This window comes from Pseudochaenichthys georgianus, chromosome 6 (assembly GCF_902827115.2).
Source record: "Pseudochaenichthys georgianus chromosome 6, fPseGeo1.2, whole genome shotgun sequence".
NCBI classification, from domain to species: Eukaryota; Metazoa; Chordata; class Actinopteri; order Perciformes; family Channichthyidae; genus Pseudochaenichthys; species Pseudochaenichthys georgianus.
Genome location: NC_047508.1, coordinates 38876172 through 38888433, shown reverse-complemented (window position 1 = coordinate 38888433; position 12262 = coordinate 38876172). Strand labels below are relative to the sequence as shown.

The window sequence follows — 12262 nt, the reverse complement described above, 5'->3', positions numbered from 1 at the left end:
TGTAAACGCACGTTAACCCAGCCAGGAAATCGTTTTCAACGTCTCTGGTCATCATTTGGACGATAATTACAACATTTTTCTAGATTAAGGTCATTAAAATAAACATTATGCGCAGATCAAAGCCTAAATAAATGCTTTTAAGTGTTTCGTTTTTTGATTGTGCAATTATACAACAAATAATGCAACAAAAGTGAGGTTATAAAAACATATTAAATTAATTAACCAGCGTGAGACAGCCCACAATGCACATGTAAAGTAATCTATGAGGCAATTTACTTCTACAGTTTGACCAAAACATTGTTGTTGAATTCAGATGTCGGCTAAACTTCATTTGAACTTTATTTACAGAGACAAAGTTCCGCCACTGGGCAAACTAACTATGCAATTATATTAGTGATGATTGCATTGTGCAAGCAAGGACAAGACTGACCAGCCAACAAGCATCCATTACAGACAGACCTTAACAGCTAAGCTAGAAATAATCAGCACTTTGTGAAAAATAAGTGCTTTACAAAACATCTCACTGTTGTTTTTACACTCATTTAAATATCCTGTGACCATGCAGGTGATTTGAGTCAACAATGATCTGTTCCCACTCTCGCCCACGCAGCAGCACGGCACCTCAAGACGTCTGAAAATAGCTTCAAAACTAACTGAACTTAGTTGAAGCGCCGGGTGGTTGGACGGCTCTTTGACAACAAGCAGTACTCGTGTGCAGAGAGCTCTCTCAAGGCTCCTTCCTACAGAAGGTACTCCTGGCATCAGGATGCAAAATGCCTCACAGGGTTTGAAGAAGAAAAAACACAGCAAAAGGAAAACTCATTCAAACTCTAGTGGATGTTGAAGTCTGTGGAGTTTCAAGTATCTCCAGTAAGCGTGTAATAGAATCACTTTTGGAGACAAAATGGCAGAGAAAGTATTTAGGGAGAAAAACAAGCTCTGCGGTAAATCCCTGCTCCAATTCTTCATTTTATTATCCTTCAAAGTATTTGGAGTCGGCGAGACACAATGTACAGAGTAATCTTTTTCCATTGGACTTCCACATAAAAACTGCATTATTATTAAAAGTCAACTTGCCATTCCACAGCAGTACACAGTGTGTGATGGATTTGACCTTTACTAATGGCCAACATCTGAACTTGTGATAGAAACGCTGCATCGCGCCGCTCACCTCGAGCAGCTCGGAGACCACGGGCAGGCCCTCTGGGTTGCAGATGTCGATGGAATCGTCTCTGTAGGTCTTCTTCTTGTAGCGGATGTTTCCCAGGTGGAGGATCGCTGACAGCAGGGAGAAGATCCTGAAGACGACGAAGAAGAAAAAAGGCACTTATTGTTAAGACATTTTCCTATTGAGTATGTTTTACCACTTGAATTCAGTTTCTCTGCTCAGGGATTCTTTATCAGGACACCTTGTAGGGTAACATCCTGTGGCCTTTCTGCGACTAGATGTCTCTTTATATCCTAAAGACTTTGTATCTGATTAAATATCTATCTATAAGAGTTTATTCACTTCAGAACAGGGTGCAAGTTAAACTCACAATTTCTGATTCAAGCCGAGCGAAGAACATGACTATACAAAAGTTCCTGACCTACACCTTTTTAAATATTCAATACAAATGACTTTAATGACTTTAGGGACTCTTATGTGTCTCCGAAAAAGGAGTAGTTTAACATTTGGGTAATACAGTACTCTTATTTGTAATCTTTCATTAAGTAGGATGAGAAGATCGATACCACTCTTGTTTGTTAATCAAATACAAAACTATTGACCAGTGCCGGAACGAAAATCCCATAAAGAGAGAGTATAGATTTGTGTGTGCTTTCGGAAAAAATCTTCCACATAAAATACATTTCAGTAAACCACCTGACCCTGATTTTACAGACCGGGATGAGGTTTTGTGATCATAGGTAAGACATTTATAGTCAGATGCAATGCTTGTTGTTGTTGTCCTGTGGTTACATATGTTTGGATATCATGCTTGGTTTAGTTTTTTTATGTTGAATTTGTTGTCTATTACACTGGGACCAAGTTGGAAAATCTCTTTATCCGTGGGTGCCTTTGTTTCTATGTCTTACGATTATCCATAAAATGAATCGGTCATTTATATAAATCAACAGTTGGACAGCTGATCTTACTGTTTGCGTGTGGTGGGTAAGAAGCCGACCATCTCCATGGCGAGCTGCAGCCGCTCAAAGTCATGCTTCAGATCCTCTCCTTCCACTGTGAAGCAGTCCTGCTGGTGTCAGGTGGAAACACACACACACACACAGAGAGAGAAAGGGAGAAGAGAGAGACATCAGTATCATAATGGATTTCTTAAAAACATTTTTAACATATAAACTTCTGCCTTAAACCTTCTGAAAACAATCCAAACTATTCCACTGCAAATAAAGACGACTTGGAGCTTCGTGAAACGAGTGGACGAATGTTTCCGAGCTGAATGAGTCTATCTACTGTACTGTACACGTGTACTGAAGAATATACATAAGAGTGTGTGAATATGTGTGACCAAGCAGGGTTTCCCCCTGTATATCATCAGCTAATATATCAGGAAGTTATTGCACCATGAAATGAAATATCAAAAATATACACATCATGTAATCATTTAATCTAAGGTAGAACTAGGGCTGTCCCTTGTAAGTCGATAAGTTTAATAACTGCTAGTTTTTGTTTTAAGACTAAGATTTAATTCATGTGTTAGTCGGTTTCCAACCCTACTCATCAGACGGCAAAGACCACATCTTTATTGGATAAGACCATCACATACAAGCTAAGCTGTATTAGCAGTGATGGCCATCTGACTCAGCTCAGCAGATGACCGATTAATTACTCAAATGATATAGTAGCTTGAAGAGATTCATTGGAAGTGGAAATGAAACACAAGTCACCTTTGTTAACACATTGTCTGGGGAAACCCCGCTTAGTGAGCATATGAATGCATTGCTGTGTCACTCGTAGACAGCAACATCATACAGTGATAGTAGCGTAGGAAAAAAGTGAAGTATGTAGATGTGTGTGTATACAGTGACAGTGTGTGTGTCTCCTCAGGCCTCCGGTTGGTCAGCATGTCTCTCTCAGGCTGTAATTAGCACATACCACAGCGAGCGGAGACTCAGGAGCCCATAATCCACACTCTCCTCTTCTTCTACGCTTTAACGTTCAACACTCCTCTGCCTCTCCATTGTTTTCCTCTGGCTCCGAACTACTCAGGAAGTGCGGAGCCAACAATCGGCGTGTTTCTCCTGCGAGCTTCTCCAATTGCAACAAAGGGGTTTTGAGGCTTCTCCAGCCGCGACGAGACCCGTGTAAAAGGCAATTTTCAAATGGCTGGGTATGTGAGACCTCAGTGCCAAGCAGCACAATGCGATACGTTTAAGGAAGTTGAGAAAATAAAGAGATCAATTTGGGCCTGTTGCGAGGGAATACTGTGGTTGAAAAGCAAAACCGTAGCTATTGGTGCCTCTTGAGAAAGCATGATTAGGAAACAATGTGCTCTTCTTTCAGATTTTAAACAAAGGATCTCTTCTCACTCATACAAGTGGAACTGTTTGCCAGTTGCAACACTTCTGGTGCAGAATTACACCAAATTGAGTCAAGCCCAGCTGACGCAGCACATGCAGCTTTTTAACAGATTCGCTCATGGATCCAGTTAAAAGTAATGCGCCGTCCAGCCGAGGCGTACTTACCATGACTTAATCATGATTTATGTCGACAAGGCACCCTGTCGATTCTGCGCCAAAAGCAGCATGCCACCGCGTCACTAGACATTCCACACGACCATAAACCATAGACACCAAAACAAGCACAAAATGCATTAAAACAAAACAGCACAGCCACAGCGGCCCAGAACCAAACACCCGACTGCACACATCCAGAACATGTTTGGCCTTTGGGATCTTAGTCAATCTTTTATGAATTCACATTGGTTTATTTTCAATGTTCAGCTCCAGACGTTGCATCTGGAGTCTGTATACACACACGTCTAAAGCACTGGGTGTCTCTATTTACTGCAGCGAGCCCCCCCCCCCCCCCCCTACATTAGCCAATGGAAGAGGTCAAGTGTTAAAAAGACCCAAAGGGCTGGTCAGATGCTCAGACAGCTGTCAAGAGCTGCGGTGTGTACGTCTGTGAGTGTGAGTGTGTGTGTTTATGGGTTTATGGGTTTATGGGTTTGTCAAGACGGTGACATCATGGCATTGAAGCGGGGGTCACAGACTGATGAGGTCATTGACAGACCCTTGTGGGAGACAGCGTGTCAGCAAACAGCGAGGCGGGATATGAAAAAATATGAGAACGAGGAGCCGAGGGAACAAGCGTCAGCGAAGTTTAAGGAGTAGTTCAACAATTAGGAACGTTATAGGCTTCCTTTGCAAGTGTGAGATGAGTGAGAGATACATTAACATGTGTTTATTGTGTCTCTTGGGACAGCAAAGCAAATGTCTTTCCATGTTGTGGCCCCTAGTAATAACAACACAATTCAAACCAGCTTAACATAACACGAAAGAAGGCATTATGATAACCTATAAAATAAAAACAAGGCCATATAAGAAAAAGGGTTTTGAAGATGCTAAAATAAAATAGAGGATAGCAATTCAAAATCATGAAAAGAAACACATATATGGGATCAGGGCGTGGTTAGCCTAGCAAAGCTAATCAGTTGGGAAGTAGCTAGCCTGGTTTGCTAAAGCTGACTTGATAACATGATGTTTTTGTAGCTTAATGCGTTTAATCAATACATGAACATGGTATTTTTTTTAAGTGATTTTGACGGAGTCACACGGTCTATTTCTTGATAAATGACGCTTTATCCATTGCTCATGTGAAGCATATTTAAGTAGGCTACATTGTGAAAGTTATCGTGTTACTCCAACCAAAAAAAGAAATGGACCTTCTTACATTGTTGTGTTACGAAGACAAACTAAATACAGTCTGTAAAAACGGCATCTTAAGAGTTGTAAGTTGTTTTTCACATTAGAAACAGCCAGGTAAGCTATTTTATGCTAAGCTAGGCTAAAACCAACCCAGTCTCACGGCATTTCGTGTTCACCAACACGATTTTTAATCTATTGATTCGTGTTCACCATCACGATTTGCCCCTTTTTTTCGTGTTGCACAGCACGATTTTAAAAGCAATGTATTTCTACTGGTAACGTGTTTCGTGCCTGCAGGCTGCAGCACGTCTTTTTCTCCGGTCGGGTCGTGGAAGACCGGAAGCTGTGTGGTTCATAAAAACGTGTTCTTACTCAATATCAAGCCACAATTATTGCTTTTATTTTAAATCGTATAATTTTGGACTTTTGTTGTCGTCTGTGAGGAAAATAAATTGGGCTCAGAGCCTCAGGATACTGAAATCTGTATTTTTAAATATTTTTTCCTTCTAATTTGTTATTCTTTTCAAAATAACACACTGTTATTTACTCACCGATAACACACAATTATCCTTGCTTTTATTTATTGGTTTAATTCCATAATCTCGGGCTTTTTTGGTGTTCGCCAGGAACTGAATTTCAAAATAAAAATAACCGGAAACAGACGTAGGCCTATAAAGGGACATTTCGAGCATCATTGCGATTGTCAACATTTCTGAGTTTAGGATGGCCGAAGACACTACACTACCCATAATCCCCAGCTATCGTTTAGGACTACAGTTCCCGTAAAGTTACGCAGAGCGTCAAACAGCTGTGTGAAATGGAACGAAACCACGCCAGATTATCCAAAACTGGAATCGAACACCCCTCCAGAACTACACATGCTGGCTAGTGTGTTTCGCAAAATGTTCTATGGGACGTCACGTCTCTACTGAACGTTTTCGTTTTCCCCACAATTAGAAGTTTATAGTATATAGCATTAATATATACCCACATGACAGCTCATTGCTACTTTGTAATTCTACTCCACTACAATTCAGAGGTTAAGCTGGTATTTTTACTCCACTGCATTTATTTGAGTTACTTTGCAGATTCTGATTAATTATGTGAAATATAAACAACCCTTAAATCAGACTTTAGTTACACCTGAGTAAAATTCAGGTAAGGTGATTGTCAAGTGCCAACAATCAGGAGAGATATTTGATAGTTGGTGCTTGAGAAGACTAAACATTTATCTGCAATTGACATGAATGGAAACAAGAAATAAAGTATATTCATTACTCGTTATTCTCTACTAATAGTTAATTAAAGACTGTATATTATGGCTATTTTGCACATCCCTTTCAAGATTTTCAAAGGTTTATTGACATATCATACACAACTACGGTGTAGTTATGCAATGAATGAAAAACTTGGGTCACAGGTCCCTCAACAGTGCATTACAAGACATCTATCAATATGTGTGTACCTCCACCATTAAACTGTCATATTCTGCACATTTCTTATTCTATCTACATACATAAGAGTATAATTAATGTGTATAATATCAGTTAAAATAAGTGCTTCAACATAGTTAACATTGCAGGAAAGCAATATATTAGACGTTAATTACTTTGTCAGGCTTAATATTTAATATTTAATGTTTAAATAAAGGTTAATCCGTTTTTCTGTTTTGCACCTCCTCCTATTAATATCTGTGCATCCTGCACTAAACTGTTTTATTGTAGAGATCACTTATAGTATCTTCTTGATTTTTTATATTCTATATTTCTATATTTATACTTTCCCCCTATGAAAGTATGTACTCTGTACAATAATTCAATAACGTGCTTTAACCACTAGGAGGTGCACACAAGGTGCACACAGCCATAATAACTTTGTATTATTAGTGTGTATGTACAACATCTGAAGATGTATAGTTTTATGCATGCTTTCACATCATTTTACAGCATATTGCTATACTATTTCAGACTCAGTATTTACATTCTTACATTCAAAGAAAATCAGTAATATCTTTAAAAACTACAGTCCTTTTATATCAGCTGTGCACCGTTATGGTGTAAATATAACCTATCTATGAATTACATCAAATGTAAAAGTCAGCCGAATTAGTGATCATACTGCAAGGAGACGTATTGTGTGAAGAGAAATTGAAGATGTTGTTTAATTGTTGATATATTTATGATCCACGTCAAGTATTCAGTTTCGGCACCATTTCTTCCAGTTTTTCCAAAGGTCTTCTCATCAGGGCACTCTAAATAAAGAACTACGGCAGATCTGTAATATGTAATGCAGCCGAACCGTGTATTACAATGTCGTTATGTGATGACTTTCAAAGAGAAAAGCAAGAGCACTCGGAATTAAGTATTATTTTATACTTTTAAAATGTTTTCCGGATTTCATATAATATAAACACCAAATCCCAGCATGCATTGCGGATAACACATCCAATCAGCGAGCTTAAAACCATAGCTGAGGATCTTGGGTAATCGCTCGAAATGCCTACGTCTGTTTCCGGTTATATTTATTTTGAAATTCAGTTCCTGACGGACGCCGAAAAAGCCCGAGATTATGGAATTAAACCAATAAATAAAAGCAAGGATAATTGTGTGTTATTGGTGAGTAAATAACAGTGTGTTATTTTGAAAAGAATAACAAATTAGAAGGAAAAAAATATTTAAAAATACAGATTTCAGTATCCTGAGGCTCTGAGCCCCATTTATTTTCCTCACAGACGGCAACAAAAGTCCGAAATTATACGATTTAAAATAAAAGTAATAACTGTGGCTTGATATTGAGTAAGAACATGTTTTTATGAACCACACAGCTTCCGGTCTTCCACGACCCGACCGGAGAAAAAGACGTGCTGCAGCCTGCAGGCACGAAACACGTTACCAGTAGAAATACATTGCTTTTAAAATCGTGCTGTGCAACACGAATAAAAGGGGCAAATGGTGATGGTGAACACGAATCAATAGATTAAAATACGTGTTGGTGAACACGAAATGCCGTGAGACTGGGTTGGCTAAAACACATCATTGCTTTAGCTCTGAAATGAACGCATCGATCAGGTCAATCTTCTTCACTGTTGTGAAGTTTTATTTGAAAATAATCGTTTTTTGATAATCTGTTTTTTGACTATCAATTAATCTGACCTATAGGCTGGCTTTAAAAACGTTAGATGTGTAGCTTTCTCCTTTTTAGGAACGGAAGCTGCTTGGATTCACAGTGGCTAAAACAGTTTGATATTTTAACGAGGACTGACAATGAAAAATAAGAATTAAAGTAACATGTAATGTAAAGCATAGTCAAAGACATTTCTAAAATCCTCAGCATAAGCTTTGATTTGCATTGTTGCTATGTTAGAAGAAATCCTACATTTGTCAGTAAATGCTACTTTCATTGCAATGATGTGTCAAAGGGATTTTAGAAATGTACACAGACAGCATGTCTAAGGGAGGCTGTGGCTCAGTGGGTAGTGTGCTGGACTTCGAATCAGGGGATAGCAAGTTCAAGTCCCACTGCAGTCAGCATGTCGTTGTGTCCCTGAGACACTACACCCCAAATTTCTCCTGTGGGGATTGTCCACAGTACTGAGTATGTAAGTCGCTTGGATAAAAGCATCTAACAAGTAACATGTAATGTCTACACATGTGTTGCCTTGACATTAAATCAATTGTGAACCCTGGGAATCCTACGGATGACAGAATATCAGAGATGTGCATAATGGGGAGTATTTGATATTTAAAAGACAGATTGGATGTTAACTCATGTAACTAGATGAATGTGAAGAATGATCTATTGTACATTAAGAGTGTCCTCAGAAAACCTTTCCTGAATAAAAAGAAGTGCGGGACAAAGAGCCAAAATCAAGAGCTAAGAGCAACAGATGAGTCGTATTTATTCTGACCGACTCTCATTTCAAGTGTTTGCTCGCCGGCAAAGTCAAAGTAACATAATCTCCTATTCGCAGATACTGAATCCCCTAACCACACACAACATATCCCACTGACCAAACATCGCTCACCTCAGGTGGAGACAGTGGCTCAAAGAATCACACACACACACACACACACACACACACACTTAGAGGGAAGTTTCAGGATGTGATTGATCACTTTTTAAACAAACTGCATTCAAGGAAGTTATCTTTTAAGAGATAACAAGTAGTAATTTGAATTTGTACAACTTTTAAATCCTGGTTGATTATACCTCGCAGAAAGGTTTGATAGTAAAAGCTACAGATATAAAATGACCTTCCTCCGTATATATTTGTGTACCTATTGAATCATTCAAATCAAACCCTGTTTTTGTTAACATTCATTGTCAATAAATCTTTAAATAGTGCATTGTGTAAAAGCAGGATCCACTATTCCCCAGCTGGATTCTAGTTACATATCGACACACGAGAGGAATCCAGCTTTGGTAATTGTATCTTATTGATCCAAGCCTCACTGCTCACTTTCATTCAGCCGAACAATAGCTATATTAAGTTACTGCTTATGCAAACCTAAGATTTGGCTAAACAAGCTGTTGGCTTTTACTGTTAGGCAGATACTACTACACATTTTTAAAATAATCAAATGTGACAGTTGTGGCAATAAAGAACTATTTGTTATTCTCAATTATGTATTGGAAAATACATTTACTTTTGTGTTGATTTCTACTGAATTATACCTGACACAAACTACAAATACAACTTTTTTTTTAAGATACTTACTGAAAAGGAAAAGTTAATTGAAGGAAATTCCTCTACAAACATTGCATCTGTTTGTGAATTCATATGCCATTTATCTGCAGTCTTTTTGAACAACCTTGTCCAAATAAACCTCATTATTATTATCAAGCGTCTTTGGGTTCAAGAAAAGCGCTATAGAAATAAAATGTATTATTATTATTATTATTATTATATATAATACTGACAGCTTTTCCTGTTTTTCTGCTCTTGTATTCAACCTTATGCTAATGGAGGTTTTGTTATAATAACCCGATGACTTCTACTTTCTCTAAAGTACGTTAACGTGCACTGTTTTGTTATAGTTCAGTCAATGAATGCAAATGTGGCGTTTAAAGTGAAATCCTGAACCTTCCCTTTAAAGACAGCAGATCCCAGATTCAACATATTTTCCGTAAAATCCCGACAGCAAAGCATCCAAAGCCAAATATTAGTTTGAAGGGATCCCTTTATGTTTGAGTTTCATTTAGCTTATTACCATACTGAAGATATATAGTTATGTAGCTTTGTTTCAAGAAGAAATTAGGATTTAAGAGGTCAAATTCTTCTCATCTTAAAAGGAGATATGTATTTTTGACCTCCGATATGTCTCTAAACTAAAATACCTATAGCTATACAAATGAAGTGTCAAGTTTGACTAACACCTCAATTTAAATGAGATACTGCATAAAAACTATCGATAAATATCTTGAGACAATTACAGTATTAAAGTCTTTACAATAAATGGATCCCTTTAAACGTTTTCTTTTCTGAGTGGGACCCGCTGAGGTCACTTCAGGTCGCCTCAGTCTTTGCTCCAAAGCAGTGTGCACAGCGGAGAGAGAACGAGAACAAGACTGGCACCAAAACCCCCAAGCACAGCGACACACCCAACGACACACACAGACGAGTCGTCATCCACAGGATACTGACCAGGTCGCTCTCATAGTAATTGTCCCAGTGGAGTTTGTGCGATCTCTTTGTCATCTGGAAGCAAGGCAGAGCGGGTTAAGAAGGCAGGAATCACACAACACAAAACGCACACTGAGAAAAGTGACACATGCTGTTAATACGTGAGGAACAAAGTACTAAACCTCACACACATGGAAACAGACACATCTGCAGAGCTGCAGTCATTGAATCCAGAGGTTTTATATTTCTGAAAGCTGCTTCAATGATGTCACTGACTTTCTTTCATTATGTGATCGTTACTTTCAGAAACGGAGCGATCTAAATCTTGCTTGAGTAAAAGTATAGACGTTTTCATTACTACTGTACGTATGCACTTATCTAGCAGCTTACTGTATTGTTGATAATGTGTACTTATTGTATACTGTACAAAAGTTAAATAGTAACTGTAGATTTAAAATAAAGCATCAAAGCGGTCAACATAACATTGAGTACGTAAAGTAAAGTACAGGCACTTAAAATATCTAATAAACATTCAAATCATTAACATATTTACTAATCAAAACCTTTTTTAGTATATATTGACTGCAGCCCGGTAAATCCTTCTCTCTAAACTACTTTGTATTGCAACCAGCCATTGCAACGCTGGATTCAACATTACCTAATCACTTCGTAGCTAACTTTGTGTCTGTTTGTTGTGAGGAAGTGTGAAGCGGGTTTTTAAAGCCCAGCTGAAGCCGATAACAGCACACAATAAGAGAGGTGAGAGTTATTACATTATTATTACATTGCTACTTACAACAATGAGTTGTAACTCGCACAAAGATCTGTTAAACTAAGCTGCAGATTCAGGTGAGAATCCTCTGTAGGATAGCAACACTTACTTACAATTTATATTATTATTATTATCTAAAATGTTGGTTATTTAAGGATTACAGGAGACGGGGGAATGTACTGCTGAGAGACTGACAGGAAGACACAGATGAACACGGAGAGATAAATATGGATAATCATTTTGCTCCACTGTGACACCATGTGTTTCAGGAGTGTGTGTGTGTGTGTGTGTGTGTGTGTGTGTGTGTGTGTGTGTGTGTGTGTGTGTGTGTGTGTGTGTGTGTGTGTGTGTGTGTGTGTGTGTGTGTGTGTGTGTGTGTGTGTGTGTGTGTGTGTGTGTGTGTGTGTGTGTGTGTGTGTGTGTGTGTGTGTGTGTGTGTGTGTGTGTGTGTGTGTGCGTGACCGCCGGCACTCTCTGTGCAAGAGAGCAAGTCAACGCCAGATTAACTCCTGAGTATGTGTGGTTGCCATGGAAACAGAGCTGCATGGTAACACGAGGATGTTAGGATGAGGGGGGGGGGGGTGTTGTTGTTGTCATTGGGGATTAACGGAGGGTACAAAAACAATTTTTTTTTACTTTTTTGGGACGCCAAAAGAGAAGAACAAAGGACATTTTGTTTTGGATTGCTGTGTGTGTCCCAAGTGTACTGATTTAGGACGAGGGAAATTGAGTCTTACACATCTGCTGCCAACACACACAGATGTACCGAGAAAGATGTGCACATATGGGCTTTTGGCACGTGAACACACACACACACACACACACACACACACACACACACACACACACACACACACACACACACACACACACACAGATGCAGGGTTGACATTTCTTGGCTAGTGAGATCAACACTTCAGAGGAGTGATGCAGTTCTGATAAATGAGTAAAGAAGAGAGAAAAAGAGGGAAAGCAAGATGCTGAATTTGCTATAA

At 38.7% G+C, this 12262-nt stretch overlaps 1 protein-coding gene across 1 annotated transcript in view; it reads right to left on the bottom strand.

Annotated features, from left to right (window-relative positions):
- The window catches only part of LOC117447554 (unconventional myosin-IXAa-like), a 171935-nt gene that overhangs the window by 68071 nt on the left and 91602 nt on the right, over positions 1-12262 (bottom strand). Inside the window, 3 exon segments of the mRNA XM_034084284.2 lie at positions 1172-1298; positions 2137-2237; positions 10517-10570. Coding sequence (XP_033940175.2) covers positions 1172-1298; positions 2137-2237; positions 10517-10570 — 282 coding nt within the window.